The sequence below is a fragment of the Sphaerodactylus townsendi genome, linkage group LG03 (assembly GCF_021028975.2).
Source record: "Sphaerodactylus townsendi isolate TG3544 linkage group LG03, MPM_Stown_v2.3, whole genome shotgun sequence".
Lineage (NCBI taxonomy): Eukaryota > Metazoa > Chordata > Lepidosauria > Squamata > Sphaerodactylidae > Sphaerodactylus > Sphaerodactylus townsendi.
The window spans coordinates 46,037,354-46,054,685 of NC_059427.1; the positions used below are offsets into that span (position 1 = coordinate 46,037,354).

Genomic DNA, 17,332 nt, shown 5'->3' on the forward strand with positions numbered 1-17,332 from the left:
ATTGACTGATGCCCTGCTTCTTACCCTCTCTGTTGTTGTGGTGTAGAGCCATTTTGCATAATAGCTTAGTGTGACAACCCAAAGTCTATTACAACAGATGCTGCTATTGTTTGCCAGATTTTCTTGTCTGGTGTCAAAGTTTCTTTAATCACATTTAAAAATGCACTTACAAAAGAGCTCTAGACTCTGTATTATCTGTCTCACCACAAAGCAGGCTTTTTGCATGGTCCTTCAGTATCTTATCTACCTTACTGATGTTCAGGCTAGCATGGCCATTTCTTTTTGCGAAGAGTCAGGATCCTTGATCAGTTGATCCTGGAGCGATCTGTCCACACTGTTGATTTTATCTCACCCAAAATGCCAAGGCTAAATCATTAGGGTGAAGGTGTTGAGTTTCTTTTCTTATCATCCAGAAGTGATTCATAAAAGAGGGTAATGGAATATTAATGGTGACTTTGACACTTTTCCAGGAATGCTTCTTAAGTATGCTGTGAATCCTACACAGTGGTTATTTCACAGTGCAAGTGTTTAATCCCTTGTTCAGTGACAAGTTACTCTTCGCAATGGATCCAAAGTAGCAGTTGAGGCATTTTCTTTAGAATTGTCCCAGTTGTTGTGAGTCACTTTTGAAAACAAACCTCAGGAGAATATCCCTTTCACATGTAGACACGCTGGGTGTCACTCATCCTGTATCTGTGCAATTCATTTTTTTCTGCCTAAGTGTAGTAATCTGTCCGAGTAATTTTGAATTCTGACTCTATCCTCTGGGGTATTAGCTGCCCCTCCTAATTTGGTGGTAATATTTTGCATTTGATAGAGGGTTGTACCAAGGGCTAACTTTGGTTAGATCTTTACCTTACATAGCAGGCATTTTTACATTCTCTCTTTATTTCTTACAATTGCACCCAATCTCATGTGGAGCTCTAAAATTTAAGGCCTGCTTATTATGTTTGCTTATTTTGTTGGTTAACAAATAAAAGTGTTGGACTAAACCTTCTATAGAAAATCTTATGAATTAGACTGAATCTTTGGAAATATTAATCTTTAATAAATGACAGCATGCAATTAAAAGAACTTCCTTAGGAAATGGCAGAGTTGAGTTTCAACCAGACTGTTTCCTGCCTTTTGACTGTTCTGTTTCCTGGTTTTATGGTGGGGCGTTCTCTGTTTTCTATCAGAATGCTAGGGAGGGGAAGGTATTTTTGCATTGAATGGTAACAAACAATGCCATTGATGTCAATAGGACTAAGCTGGTTTAAATGCAAGTAATCCATTTCTAAAAAGCTTTGTGAATCACAGCTTAATCTTTTCGGTGGCTGTAGCCAAACTTGTTTCCTGCCTGATTATGTTTTGTGCAAATATTTCCTGCCTTTTTATTATTTTTTAAGGAGAGGAAGAAGCGTGGAGAGAACAACAATGACCTGTTTCTAGCAGATGTTTATGCATACCAGGGAAAGTTCCACGAAGCAGCCAAACTGTACAGAAGGAGTGGCCACGAGACCCTGGCTCTTGATATGTACTCTGACTTGCGCATGTTTGACTATGCAAAGGTATGCAGATATTTTCGCGGGGGGGGGGGGGGGGTAGCGATTTAAATTGGTCCTGGTGCCCAAGGTTCTTTTTGTCTCATGCCTTTTTTTGTTTACTGAAGACTCTCCATGCACATCACTGACTCTTTCAGGAATCTAACTGGTAGTACTGTACCACGGTGTATGCAAGGCCAACATTGCCATTAGGCTATACAAGATGAGGCTGGTACTCTCTTTTGCCCATGGTACTAACTGTGGCTGTGTGGGTGATTGCTATTGGGAGAACTGAGTGGGAGGAAGCAATCCACTCTGATCCAATTTCTGTGGCCTTCCTCCTCTCCAGCTTCATTATAAAAGGAGGATACAGGGATATTCTATCACAGATCCTGTCCACATCCTCAGTCCACAAAGCAAAATGGTCACAGCCTGCCACTGAGAAAAACACACACACCCTCTCACAGGCCAGATCTCCAAAGCCTGACCACTCTATCCAAAATCAATAGTGGCAAAAAATGGTTTTCTTTCCTGCCATCACCATCACAAAGTACTCTTTAAAATCAGCTTGCCAGATTTGTCCCAAGTCCTTCTCCGCCATCACTCCAGAAGCCTCCCTTGTCTTGTCATCACAGCCCCTGCACAAACCAGGCGGCTACCTGGACTCATGCACTTGGGAGAGGGCAGCCTGGAGCGATCATGTCAATTGCTTCTTCATTCCGGAGGTCACCCAGGGCATCAACAGAAGCACCGGCCCTTCGGGGTACAGAATTTATTAAGGGGGGGGGGGGGGAAGAGAGAGAATTTCTGTTGCATGTGCAGGGCATTCCATGCTTTTTTTGAGTATTGGCATTCTAGCTTTCGTGGAGCTCTGTGCGTTGGATCTCAACTAAGTTTTTCATTCATCCGTGGTACTTCTGTCAGTGGAGCATAGCCTTCCCCCACATTGATCTCCCCTAAAAGCTGTGCCAAATGTTCCCTCCAGGAACAGCACCAGAGATGCACTGGAGTTCTGCTGGTGGAAAATTTAGTCTGGATCCAACGCTATGCAAGCAGTAGGGTCTTTGAGTCTGCATTAGAGCTGCTGTACTGAGTGAGGCACAGGCATGTGGTGGGAGACACTCTGGGATTCCCAGAGAACCTTAACGAATGTCTTTGTATCCACATTGAGTTAGCAACTGATGAAATATCCTTTGGTTCCTTTGATCATGCAAGCAGGCCTTGAAGTTGTTTTTGTATATGTCTGAAAATTGAATTCCCGTGGAGAAATAAATTGTTCTGCATTTGAAGAATACGACAGGTTTATATGTGGACAAGGGTTCTTTTAAAGTCTCCCGTGGTATTTTTCTTATCAATATCTCTGAAAAGCAGTGCACTGCGGAGTCTTATTCATCACTCTTTGCAGACATATTCTGTCTATTACTGGACAAAAGATTTGCTGTTGACACATGTATACATTTCTGATCCCCCCCCCTCCTCGGTTGGTGCAAGGAAACCTTATCTAAAATGCAGACTGCATAGCCTGTGCTTAAATTACCTTTTGTGTGTCTCTTTCAAGTGTGACTTAATTCTGTGTTTCACTGCAAGGTCTTAAAAGAGTGGGGGGTGCTTAAAGTCTCTGAAACATAAATCTTATTCATGGACTCGGAAATTTCATCTCTCTAATATGCATTTTGGCAACAGTGAGGCTTGCTTAACTAGGGTAGAGGAAAATGAAATTTTTTCTGAGTTGTTGAGCAGAGCTCAGCGAAGGGACCCATGAGCAATAACATGGAAACACTAGGGCTGTTTTGGAAAGGAGTGGTTTTGAGCAGAGAAGTGGTGGTAGGAGATGCTAGTGAGCCCCTCCCATCCTTCTTGCTGCCCTGAACCTCCCTTTCTGAAGTCTCTCTTCCTGTTTGTTTATAATCCTGTTATTATATACGTTTACATGTAACATGTAACGGAAATTAAATTGAGGAAATTGTATTGGTTAGTTGAGCTTCAGTTTGTCAATTACTCTTTCCAAGATATTTTTTTTCAGAAGATTTTTTTTTTGGCCTGCTAGCTTTAGGCTACTGGACATTTCCAGGGCTCATCTCGGGAGCCTTGATGATTGCAAATGACCCTGGACAGTTTGCAGGAAGGAACTCCATGCTGTGGGTACAGTCCTGGAAGCCCTGTGAACATGTGGCCCTGGACTTTTTATCAATACACCGGATCACGCTTTACTGTCAGCTCACAAGTAAATTGATTGCAGATCAGGAAACTGAACTTTCTGCTTCTAATTTGTTTCTGTGATCTAAGTTACAAAACCCAATTACACAAAGCAAACACTGGCTCACTCATTTCTTGCTTCAGCATCTGAACAGTCTAACAAGACAAAATGCTCTTATCTTTAGCTGTGCCCCCAGAACAGCAGGATCTTCTGAAGCACAATTGAATCTCATGTTCTACAATTACTGTTCTAGCCTTACCTCAAGAGCAGAGATGCTATCCAGCAGTAACACAGCTGGCTAGCTCAGAGGTCTGAATTTCACCCCTGTTGTAGATTCAAATTATTTACTGTCTGTGACAAACTAGTCCCGTTCAGAAGAGGAATTGGCTTTTATATTGATTTTTCTCTACCTGTAAGGAGTCTCAGAGTGGTTTACAATTGTTTTCCCTTCCAATTCCCACAACAGGTGGGGGCTGAGAGAGTTCTCAGAGAACTGTGACATCCCAAAATTACTCAGCAAGCTGTTCGTGGAAGAGTGGAGAGTCTTATCTGGTTCTTCAGATTAGAGTCTGCCATGGAGGAGTGGGGAATCAAACCCAGTTCTTCATAGTAGAGTCTTCCACTCTTAACCTACGCTGGCTCTCAGGCAAAAGTACTTTCACTGATTCACAAGATCAAGTACCACAACATCCACTTCTCTTACAAGGCAAGAAATGGGAATAGGTCTGATCCAACTTGGCAGGACTTGCTTGTGCAATACTAGAGGCTGAGCAACATTTTTTCACTAGACTCCATTGTCATTCTGACTCTTTGCTGTCACGTATGTTGCATGTACACCTCTAAAATATCCCATGCCTGCAGTGTGGTACCCCACATGTTGCTCCTCTCAGCTAAGCTGCAACTTTCTTTAAATACTTATGCTTTGGGAGCAGCAGTGGTGTAGTGGTTAAGAGCAGGGGTGCTCTAATCTGGAGAACCGGGTTTGATTCCCTGCTCTGCCACTTCAGCTGTGGAGGCTTATCTGGGGAACTAGATTAGTCTGTGCACTCCAACACATGCCAGCTGGGTGATCTTGGGCGAGTCACAGTTCTTCTGAGCTCTCTCAGCCTCACCCACCTCACAGGGTGTTTGTTGTGGGGGAGAAGGAATGGAAAGAAGATTGTAAGCCCTTTACAGGAGAGAAGGGGGGAATATATAAATCCAAACTCTTCTTCTTTAAAGATGTATGTACCATCTGGTTGATTTTTCCTTGAATAATGGCATTACCCCTATCTGCTGGATTGGAAAAAATCCTGGGTCGGGCTGGTCACTGTCACAACTGATACAAGAAGTGCCATACTGAATCAAGTAGTCACACTAGATGCCTTGGAAGGCCCTCAGCAAAGGGCCTCCCCATCCCCCCAAGTAACTTTTATGTTGCCATGAACATACAGTTCCATTTATCTTCCATGGCTAATAGCTACTGATGGACTTATGATCCTTGAGTACTATATCCACAAGCATAAACAGTTGTGTCCTATCCTTAGTATGTATTTTCTGTATGCTGAGCAGCTATATTCTATTTTTTTAAACCTAATTTGCCAGACTTTTCACACATTTAAAATATACCCAATAGTTTTTAAGCTCCCCTGTTCTTATACATAATAGTGATTTTTTCTATGTATAAGATGTTTGGGACAGCACAGTTAGATTGTAGCAGTAGAGAGGGACTGGCAGAAATCTCCTACAGATGCAAGTTCCATTTACCACAAGAATAAGGCATAGGATCCAACCCTCTTTCTATAGAACTACTCCAACTTTTCGTGCCAGTGGGTATGAATTAGTGTAATGGGTTACCTGGTACTTACTCTGCCAGTGAGTCTCACCCACTGTCAAAGGGATATCTAATGATACTAATTGATATTAAAATCAAAAGCACTTTGTTCTCTTTATGATTTTTGTCTTTATAACAACTATTTGACTTTAGCCCATTCTGGATACCTTTCAAAGATGGTAAGCAAAACTGGGAGAAAAGTCACTCAGTGAAACCATGGCTGAGGAGAAATCTTCCCTATCAGAATCCAGCATTCTAGGTTTGTTCTGATGCATTCAGCTTGCAGAATAGCACTTTCTCCTCTTCCCACTGCACCGTTCCTCAAAATCCCTCTTATGGAAATTGATGGATCCTCAGGAACAGCAGTGGGGGTCTGTGGCAGTAGAGAGGGACTGGCAGAAATCTTCTACAAATGCCAAGTTCTATTTACCACAAGAATAAGGCGTAGGATCCAACCCTCTTTCAATAGAACCACTCCAACTTTAAGGTGAAAGAAGATTAATAAAACATGTTTCATTAGTTGAATATTTGGTACTAACTTTTCTTTTCATCTAAGCACTGACAAAGAAGGAAAATAACAAGTAATTCCTTGTGCAACATGTCTTTGGATCGGACTTCAAAATTAAAAGCTTGCATTGTAGGGATAAAATCGTGAGGCTGGACTCTACAGAGTCTACAGAGTTCTGTAGTTCTACAGAGAAAACTGTCCTGTGTCTTGACATTTATTTATTGCAGAACTTGTATTTGATGAGCCACCAGAAGTGGGCAAATAATGAAATTTCACTGGCCAGCAAAAATTCAGATTTGGTGTTTTTTTCCAACGAGCGTTGTAAATTTCAGTCCACGAGAGTCCTTACTTCTGTATGCTTTGTAATACCATTCACAATTCTGTTTAAGTTAATTATTTCTGCTTTTATTGTTTCTTGTTGATAATATTATGTCAATTTAGTTATGAATTGCAATTTAGTTATGAGAATAATGTGATTTGGTAGGGAAATGTGCATTTGGAATTGGCCTCTGTTAACAGTGATTACAACGGAAAGCATGATGCAGAAAGTCATATTTTGCACTTCCTCAGGATTTCCTCGGCTCCGGAGACCCCAAAGATACAAAAATGCTAATCACAAAACAGGCAGATTGGGCCAAGAACATCAATGAACCCAAAGCAGCTGTGGAGATGTACGTTACTGCAGGCGAGCACCTGAAGGCCATAGAAATCAGTGGCGATCATGGCTGGGTTGATGTGTAAGTCTTGCCTGCTATGATACTTTAAATAAACAATGGTGACTAGGAATTGCTTATGTTAGAAAAATCGCTCAGAAGAACACTGAGACTGAAACTTCTAAGCTGTGTTTTCACGGGGTAGGCCAGAGTGCCAAACTCCCCACAACATCTACCTGTGAAAATGTTGGTGTGCTAACAGACAAAAAGACAGGGGAAAGACTGTACTGGTTGTTGTGGGTTTTCCGGGATGTGTGGCCATGGTCTGGTAGATCTTGTTCCTAACGTTTCGCCTGCATTTGTGGCTGGCATCTTCAGAGGTGTATCACAGTGTATAACAGACTTCTCTCTGTGATACACCTCTGAAGATGCCAGCCACAGATGCAGGTGAAACATTATGAACAAGATCTTCCAGACCTTGGCCACACAGCCCGGAAAACCCACCACAACTAGTTGAATCTGGCCGTGAAAATTTTCGACAATACAAGGACTGTAGTTCATCAAATATACCAGGAGCAAACTTAGCTTCAGTGGCACTGCTAGATCACTGGGAGGTCACCTCGGTCCTTTAAGTATATAACCATCCCTGTGAGCCAAGCAAAATAGTCTGGTGCTGAATACTCTGTGCAACATGCATGCCATTGGTTTCCTATCTAGCATTATTTGGATAGTGCTGTGTTTTTAAAAAGAGAGGGCGATCTCAGAATTGAATCTAGGTTCAGTTGGGCTAGATGTTGTACAAGTCTACAATAAAAGACAGCTGTAAATGATGGCCCTTGTCCCTTGGTATAACTTAAATGCCTAGAAGGTGTTACTGATACAAACATATGCTTGTACAGAGTGGAGGTCTAGTAATTTCCATGGATTTCCTCCTTACAGCTGCAGCCTGCTGTGCCTCTTCCCACCACAACCCCTGACAGGAGCAGCTTTTGGGGAGGTAAAGCAGAAAGGGGTGGGCTGGAAATTCTGTGAGCAGGTGTTTTATCATGTACATCTGTTTCCCCAATCCATTTCCACAGGCTTCCAGCTGCGGAAGTGTACTGTGAAGGTGAGGTGTTTTATCCTGATCTTTAGTTTGTCAGTTGATCAAGTGGTGGTTATTTGGTATATTTGGCTTCATGGTCTTAATAGCACAGTTGTTTAAAGGCAAAGCCTGATTTTCCCCAGAAAGCTTTGATTGTTAATAAAACCCCAGAGAATACATGAAAAGGCCTCTGGATCTACGCTAACTATTGGATTTTTATCCCATTGTTCCACTAGTTTTTCATTTTTCATTTCATTATTCGATTTACAGCCTGCCCATCCCCGTAGGGCTCAGGGCGGTGAATAACATAATATAACAGTATACATTAAATAGAATACAAACTTGTAGAATAACATACATAGAACTGTAAAATAAAACAAAGTTACAGGTTGTTGTTGTTGTTGTTATTATTATTATTTATATTCATATTACCGCCCTCCCCCGGATGGCAACTTAACACATCAAACCTAGCATTAGCCAGTTACAATAACTGCAATACTATATCAATACATTAATGAATTCAATACATTAGCAATAAATCAATACATTAACAGCGCAGCAACAATAAATCAATATCTCAGCACAGTAACATATTAGCAATATGTATCAATACATTAACACTATAGCAGTGTTACAGTGATCTTGGGATGGTAAACTTAGTATGGTCCCATTAACCCCCCTCCCCCACAACCATTTTACCCTCACAATAATCCTGTGAGTCTAAGAGAGAGACAGAGAGATAGAAACTTGAGCCTGACTGTAATTCAGAACTACACCATATTGTCTCTCCATGTTGATTGTGAAATCCACTTAGCAAGAATCTAGCATGCACACTGGAGGGCTGAACTTATACAGCTGGGAGCTTTCATTTTATTGTTTTGCTCCAGAAGACCTGTCATAAACAGGCAAGTTTGGCAGGAGATTGCTGGAACACAAATATAAATAAATGTGCTCAACCTCACACATAGATATCTGCCTAATGCCTACATCATTTTTGTTGAAAAGGTATAGCAAGCATTCAGAGGAGTTGTAATCCATCAATGAGTTTGAATTTCTTCTTGGATTTTGTATTTAGGTTAATCGATATTGCCCGGAAGCTGGACAAAGCGGAGCGCGAGCCGTTGACAAAATGCGCCTACTATTTCAAAAAGCTACTCAATCATGGCTATGCTGCGGAAACCTACATGAAGATTGGTGACCTGAAGGCCTTGATACAGCTCCATGTGGAGATCCAACAGTGGGATGAGGTAAATGGGACTTTCTGCAGTGAAGCCCATTCATCATTCCTGCATGTCAGGACCCACTTAGCTTTCAGTCTTGGTTGTTAGATGGAAAAAGAAATTCTAAGGAGCAGCAGCGGCGTAGTGGTTAACAGTAGGTGCATTCTAATCTGGAGGAACCAGTTTTGATTCCCCGCTCTGCCGCTTGAGCTGTGGAGGCTTATCTGGGGAATTCAGATTAGCCTGTGCACTCCCACACATGCCAGCTGGGTGACCTTGGGCTAGTCACAGCTTCTCGGAGCTCTCTCAGCCCCACCTACCTCTCAGGGTGTTTGTTGTGAGGGGGGAAGGGCAAGGAGATTGTCAGCCCCTTTGAGTCTCCTTACAGGAGAGAAAGGAGGGATATTAATCCAACTCTTCTTCTCTTCTTCTAAGTTGACTACATGTTTTTTAATGTGCTGAAGTATGTTTTAAGAACAGCTTTTCTCGCTTAGGGTCCTGAGAACAAATTACCCAACTGAACGGGAAGCCAGCCATCTTGACGAGATCTTTAGTTGCAGTCTGATCTGCAGAGCAGACACTCGGCTGATTTTTTTCCTGATCAGTCCTTAACCTATGTTTAGCTGTGACATCACTGTGCTAGACATGATGGCTCACTTTGTGTCAAGGCAAAAAAAAAATTTGCCTCAGGCTGGGCTGATACCTTGAGGGCATATCAGGTTATTGAGTGATGTCTGCAGTGTTGAAAAGTCTTTTGATATGGAGACCAGTGTTACACTGAGCTGGGGGAGAGTCGCTTGTTCTGCTTTCTTTGCATCAATGCCCTTCTTCTTCATTCTTGGGAATTTCCAGTGTCGTGGCTCAGGCCCATTGTCTTATGAAACTCTCCAAGTTTCAGATCTCCTGGCACTTGGGCTGTAAAAGGGGATGCCTATTAAAACCACCAAGTTGTAAATATGAGGGGTCTCGGTTGGAGGAGGGGGGGAAGGTCCATGTAGTGTTCAGCAGGGATCCCTCCCAAGTAAAATTATACAGATTTACCTTTAAGGGTTATCTGGTACTGTCACGAATGTACGTTGACAAATGCACCCGTTCTTGGTATTATTTGAGTTCGGTCTTAATCTGCTGCATCTTAATTTCAGTATTTTGGATATCTTCCATCAGGCTTATCTTTGAATATGAAAAGCACTGAGAGAACTGGTGTCTTTTGCAGTGTGGTGAGAATGAACTTATTCTGTATTTCAGGCTTTTGCTTTGTGTGAAAAGCATCCTGAATTCAAGGATGATGTTTACGTTCCCTATGCCCAGTGGCTGGCAGAGAATGATAGATTTGAAGAGGCCCAAAAAGGTAGGACTGCAGAGAGGGGATTGGGATGTGTCTAAGATTGTGATAACAGTGTAGTGTAGTGACAGGGAATGGCCCCCTTACACACTTGTATGTATGTATGTATTTATTTATTTATTGGATTTTATAGACCGCCTTATCCCCGAAGGGCTCTAGGTGTTTCACAATACACTATCATCTCCAATAAATTACGTAAAATACTTTTAAACATTTAAAATTCAGTATGCAGCATAACAAATCAACTGATGGCAGTCTAAAAAACCATGTTGGTAGCACCTGGACTTAAGGTCGGGAGGAGCTGGCAGCACCTAAGGATGAAACCAATATAGGGCACTGCCAGGGATGACAAAATATTGCAAGGGTCTCACGAGGGGGCAGCCAATCTGCGGCCAGCCTCACCAAAAGCCTTGTGGAACAGCTCAGTCTTGCAGTCCCTGCGGAACTCACCAAGGTCCTGCAGGGCCCAGACAGCTGGAGGGAGAGTGTTTCATCAGGCAGGGGCCAGGGCAGGAAAACTTTATAGCAGGAAAACTTGCCCAGTTGAATGCATATTTTTGCAGTTTCTCAGTTGCCAGTTCCCCTTCAGCATTTTGCCATTTTTAACTGGGATTTTCTTCAAAGTCCAGCAAGCAAAATATGGATCAGCTCTTGTGCATGAAGACATTTTTTCAACTACAGTTGTTCTGCAGTGTGCAGATTCAGTGGTGCAGCATATTATTACTGGATGCTATCCATGCAGGATTTAGATATTGCTCAAGGTAAGAAACAGATTAGCCAGACAAGTGTCCAGCCATGTCTTTTCTGTCACCCCCTACTGCTAGAACACTGCAACCCATCTAGCACTGCTGCTGTAAAACCTCCATTCATTTCAGTGGGCCCACTTGGAAGCCCTGAAGAAGCACCCTGGAGATGAAGAAAGCACCAGTGTCTCATGGATTGTGACATTAGAATGTATTCTTTGTAATATTTATCTCCATCCTTTCCCCAGGGCTCAAGGGAACTTACAAACCCGAAGTTATAATGTAGACTGAAAGCCATGGCAAATAAAATCAGATAACCTCCTAATCACCTCTACTGAGGGTTCTCCCCTCAATCCATTCCATAGGGTGGGGAGCCATGGTGGTAGAAGCACAGGACAGGTGGGCCAGCAGGCAGGTGGCAGATTGAAAACCACATTTGGCACACAAGGATATATGGAGAAAGGCCGTCCTTTAGATATGCCTTTAAGAAGCTTGAAGCACTACAAAAGCCACAATGTACCTTTTCTGATTTTTCTTTTGTTAAATAAACCTCCCCCTTCCCCAGTCATGTTGAAGAATGCCAGGATGTAATCCCTTTCATCTATTGCTGTTTGAAGGCAGGACCTGTTCTTATTTCTAATCAACTTAATTGGTTTAATCACTCTGTAAAATCTTCTTTGTTTTGGCCCCCTTTCAAGCATTCCACAAGGCTGGCAGACAGTCTGAAGCTGTAAAAGTGTTGGAACAATTAACTCACAATGCTGTGGTAGAAAGCCGATTCAACGATGCAGCGTATTATTACTGGATGCTGTCCATGCAGTGTTTAGATATAGCTCAAGGTAAGGGAAAGCGAGCATGTTTGTAGGTGACCAGTTCGTGCATAAAGGCAGAACATTTAACAGATCGCTTCGTAAATAAGGGTTTACAAGGTTCTTTCTTCGTTGTATTGTGATCCCAATATTTTATTGTTTTACGTATGGTTAAGAATAACAGAAAAGCGCGATGGTCAGTTCACTGGGGTCACATGATGTCTTCCCAGGTGACTAGACACCCTCCGTATCCCTTGTATGTCTTGAAATAAGGAGGGTGGCCTTCCCAGGTTACATGTTGTATGTGTTTTGATTTAATCGAGGCCTAGCCCATGCGCAGCAGCCTTGACAGGGATAGGACACCAGCTTGGTATGCAGAAGTTCCTGGGTCCAGTCCTTGGTCTCTCCATCTAAAGGATATAGCAAGAGCTGAGACCCTTAAAAGCTGTTGCCAACCAGGGTAGGTAATATTGAACTTGATGTGCTATGTTCTAGGCAGTTTCATACATTCAGTTATTTCACTGGAAACCATTTTTCCATCGTGGGTAATTTGCTCTGTGGGGATTCTGGAACTTTAAAGAGTGTTGTGGCCCCGATTCTGCTCTTTTTCTTGCAGTGGTTGATCTCTGCAACCTCCCCCTGTGTAATCTTTATTTTGTCGTTATTTGAAGTTGTGGTGGCTGAAGTGTAGTTCTTCTTTACTTACAAAGGTTCTCAGTGATTCAGTATGAACCTCTCTGGTGGACCCCATTCATCAGCCTGCCACTGAACCAGTGGCTGGAGTGCAAAAGTTTGCAGCTGCTAGTTTTAATTGAAGAAGAGAAGAGTATGGATGTATACCCTCCCCCACCCCTTTCCTCTCCTGTATGGAGTCTCAAAGAGGCTTTCAAACTCCTTCCCTTTCCATCCACACAACAGACAGCTTGTGAGGTAGGTGGGGCTGAGAGAGCCCTGAAAGAACTGTGTCTAGCCCAAGTTCACTTCAAAGGCTTAATCTATAGGCGCGGGGAAACAAATCCAGTTCACCAGATAAGAGTCTGCTTCTCATGTGGAGGAGTGGGGAATCAAAACCTGGTGTCCAAATTAGAGTCCGCTGCTCTTAACCACTGTACCATGCTGACTCTCCACACTATGCTATGCATGACATTTAGAGCAAAGAGAGATTTGCTGTATGTGATGCCTTCCATGAAGATAGTTCCAGAGGGTAGCCGTGTTAGTCTGCAGTAGGATAGCTTGTTTTGAGTCTTTCAGGTATCTGATGAAACAAACTTTGGTCCTCGAAAGCTTATACTTGAAAATCTTTTTGGTCTTTATCATGCTACTGGACTTGAATCTGGCTGTTCTGTTGTATCCTTATAGCTAAGGAAGCCAAGTCATGACCCTTGGCCCTAATGGGCATACAAAACTGTGATTTTGCAGAGAGTTTTCCCACTCTAACAGTGCCATCCTTTACAGAAAATCTCCAGTCTAGATATATTGATGTCAATGGGCTTAGACTGATGTAATTCTACAGAAGTTTTCTTTGTTAACGTTATTGGTCAGGGATCTCAGAGTGCATTCATAATAACTGATACTGCACTGTTAAGTCTCAATCAAGAGTTTCAAGCACAGTTGGCTTTGCTTAGGATCATAGATTTAAACCCCAGTCCTAGAAACAGTCAAACATTAAATAAATCCTACCAAGGTCATGACATAGTATATTTAGGACAGCATCTTGTACATGTAAAATCATTTCTATTCGCTCATACTCAGAATAATCTTGTGAAATAGATCATTATTTGTCCTATAGCATACAGGGGTTTAGAGCAGGAAAAAGCCATTGGCAAAGGACCACTTGGTTAATCTGAAGCTGGTCTGAGGTTTAAATCCAGGTCCAAATCTGCTCTTCCCATCTCCAAAGACATCAGTTTACTGAGAATAACACTAAAATGCATGCTAGTGGATTTTTTTTATTGCATGACACCCTACAAAGGCCAATGTGCCTAAAATATTAGTCTGTGCACTGAACCAAAATACTGTCTGTGCACACTTATTAGGGAGTAGGCATCAATCAATAGGACTCGGCTGAGAAATTGTCAATTACTCCTGTTTGCTGCTCCGGTCTGAATGTACACATGGGAAATCTAGCCTGATGGTAACTTCTACAGATGGGAACCAAGTTTCCAGAGATGGAAGGCAACTGCTTTCATCCCTGGCTGCATTTAAGATTATCCATCCCTGCCATTTATCTTCTTAATTTCCCTGCTCTTAAAGCCCAGAATCACATGTGAATATCAACAAACCACATGAGTTATATTTAGGTGGCACTTTTATCTAGCAGTGCTGATCTCCTAGGGTTGCTAATGCCGTAACTAGGATGGTCTGCAAACTTTCTCGCATTAGTCTCTCATGGGTAGCTGGCAGCTGATCAGAGCTTTTGTGTTAATACTGCCTTTCTCTTTCTCAGAGGACCAGCAGCAGAAGACTGAAATGCTGCAGAAGTTTCACCACTTCCAGCACTTGGCAGAACTTTATCACGTCTATCACTCCATCCACAGATACACTGTAAGATGTTCCCGCGGCACTTCTAAATTAGCTCACTCTGTGTCTTTTGGATTATTCGGGAGGCTGTTAGCTGATGTAATGTGTGTCTTGGGACCGCAGAACATTGGGCGTCTGCTTTCGTAGAGAGGCTGATGCAGGATTCTCCTTTGAATAGCTTATCTTTGTGGCTTCTTTTTTCATCTGCCTCAAGTTTAAATCTAATCATGGGGACTATCCTGGTGGTGTTGCTGTCTGACTGAATGAAAGGCCTGACAGAGGAGATAGAAGAAAAAACCAAATGTTTTAATTCTGTACATTCTGATTTGGTTTAGCCTAACTTTATTTTTCTTTTTAAACTACTGCAGGAAGAACCCTTCAGTTTCCATTTACCTGAAACACTCTTCAATATTTCTAGATTTTTACTTCATAGCCTAACTAAGGAAACTCCTCCGGGGATCTCTAAAGTGTATCCTTTCAATAGACTACTACAGTCAACTCCAAGAGCTCTTTAGTTGTGAATCAGAAGGAATGCAGGCTGAATACTGGCTTGTTGCAAGAATATGCACAGTTCTTTTTATAAGAGACACTTTACATAGATTTTTATGGACTGGTTCAATGTCTAGAGTGCTAAATAGAACCTTTTAGCATTTGGAGTCACACAGCAGTTCCTGCAGATTCCTATAAATGCACAGGTACAGCGTTAAGAAAATGTCCTTTGCATTTGGTATGTGGCCACTGGTGCTAGTCTTGTTGGGAAGATTCTTCCAGTTCACTCCACAAGTGGAACAGGCAAATACTGAGAACAGTCAAGGGGAATGTCTGGGATCTGCAGGTCACTGGGCTGTTCCCTTTTTCTATTCCTCTTATGAGAATGTGGCACAACACCTCCTTTAGCCAGACTCCAGTGATCAAACCACATTGAACACTGCTCAAAGTTGTCTCCCTGTTGTTTTGACCATGGTCTATTATTTGTCCTATAGCATACATATATGTGCCATCTGAAGCCACATCAAGTCAGGTTTCATTATTCAAAGATGTGTAACTCCACCTGACCTTCATAGGACACATTTATAAATGCCCCTGAAAGACACAAACCCCTCTGTTGGATAGGCAATGCAGAGGTTCCAGAGTAACTTAATTTCTCATTCAGAGACCAGGCCTAGATCCCTTTGCCTGTCTCTGATGTTGAAAGCAAGGGGTTGAATCCGGTGGAAGAGTTTGTGCATGGAGTTGATGGAAAACTCTTTCCCCACTATCTCCAAACAACCTACTGTTTGTTACAAAACCCCAGAGGATTGAGAGAACCGCACAAGTGAAATGTACCATAAAGTGAGGTGCTACATCAGCAGGGCAGAATTGGACGAAGTTCCTCCTTGTTCTCTTTTCTGCTTGTGGCTTGCCTCTGCAGAAGAGGGAGAGGGGGTCGATCTTACTCAGCTTCCTCTCCCTTGCTGCAGTTCCTGGTTCTTTGATGCTTTCTGTTTGCAAGGCTGTCCCAGTCATCAAGACAGACTGCCTTTCATCCCTAAGCTCCTATTTTGAGGAACGGGAAGGAGGGGAAAGATCCATTCCACCAACTGTTTCCATGAACTCTGGATCCAGTGCAGCTCACTCAGGCGCAGGCTGTTTTGGCTTAAATCTGTTAAATCGTATCCCAGAAGTTTGGCTTCTCTAGACAGCAGGTTCAGTCTCTCAGTAGCTGGGTGATCACTTATCTGTGGGGAAGAAGGCCTGTTCTGTAGTGCTTTGGGACCAGAATATGAAAAACAGATTGTTTGTTTTTTTTTCTTTCTGTCTTCTTCACTTAATATCTTCTGCTGGAAGGAGAAGTGCAGATGTTTTGGCCAAAGACAAAGGAGTTCTTTAAGAAAGTCCATTTTGATGCCTTTCTTGCCAAGACTGATGGGATATCTCTCTCTCTCTCTCTCTCTCTCTCTCTCTCTCTCTCTCTCTCTCTGTGCCATCCCCATCAGCTTTTATAGCTGTTGTTTCATATTTTGTTTATATAAACATGCTTATGTAAACAGATGTCTCCCGTGGAGGCCTTTTCCAAGCCCTGGCTTTAGTTGTGCTGTGGCGCATAGCTCCTCTGATGGAAAGCAATGATGTGGTTTTTCCTGCCTTCCATATGTATGTTTTGTTCCTTAATTTGATTACAGCAATACATTATTTGCCCTGGCAAAGCAGAGCAAAGCTCTGGGCGCCTATAAATTGGCTCGTCACGCCTATGACAAGTTGCAGGGGCTGCAGATCCCGGCTAGATTTCAGAAATCAATTGAGCTGGGAAGCCTGACAATCCGATCCAAGCCTTTTCACGACAGCGAAGTAAGTCCCTGCCTGTATTGTGCTCATTGCTTTGTAGCTGCTTGATGCATAGCTGCTCGTTGACACATGTGCAGAATTGAACAGGCATCGTAAGGAACAAATGTTGCCTTTCTGCAGAAATATGTTCTGTCCCATTTTCATCTCTCTATTCAAATGAAAATGAGTGGCTTGCATTTTCAGATGCCTGTCTTTCAAAAAACTGCTTCACCCATTAATTGCCAGATGCTGCTGCCTGTTACCCGTGTTTGGATAAAATGCTTCACCTTTCCTTTCTAAGCACTATGCATTCCCATGAGGGTGTGTTAATGCATCTAGGGGTCTTCCTCTTTATTTGGGCCTGCTCCCATTTGTTTGTTTAGATAAAGTAAAACATTTATATTCTGCATTCCCTACAGAATTCTCTTGAGGGGTATTCAACACAAAACTTATTCTTAAAGTAAAAACAATAAATAGCAACATAAGAGCCCACATGTAAACCATCAAATCCAGCTGCTGAAAAGGCCTTTTAAAACAATTTTGTCATAGATCAAAAGCAAGTCAAAGAAGCAGAGTATGACGACACCAGAGGGACAATGTAAACAACAGTATAAAT

At 42.4% G+C, this 17,332-nt stretch overlaps 1 protein-coding gene across 1 annotated transcript in view; it reads left to right on the plus strand.

The window, feature by feature from the left end:
* Window positions 1-17,332, plus strand: part of IFT122 (intraflagellar transport 122) — a 70,145-nt gene that overhangs the window by 41,928 nt on the left and 10,885 nt on the right. Inside the window, exons 17-24 of the mRNA XM_048487972.1 lie at window positions 1,389-1,550; window positions 6,612-6,778; window positions 8,854-9,025; window positions 10,244-10,346; window positions 11,782-11,922; window positions 14,339-14,436; window positions 14,781-14,881; window positions 16,575-16,740. Coding sequence (XP_048343929.1) covers window positions 1,389-1,550; window positions 6,612-6,778; window positions 8,854-9,025; window positions 10,244-10,346; window positions 11,782-11,922; window positions 14,339-14,436; window positions 14,781-14,881; window positions 16,575-16,740 — 1,110 coding nt within the window. The remainder of the gene's footprint in view (window positions 1-1,388; window positions 1,551-6,611; window positions 6,779-8,853; window positions 9,026-10,243; window positions 10,347-11,781; window positions 11,923-14,338; window positions 14,437-14,780; window positions 14,882-16,574; window positions 16,741-17,332) is intronic.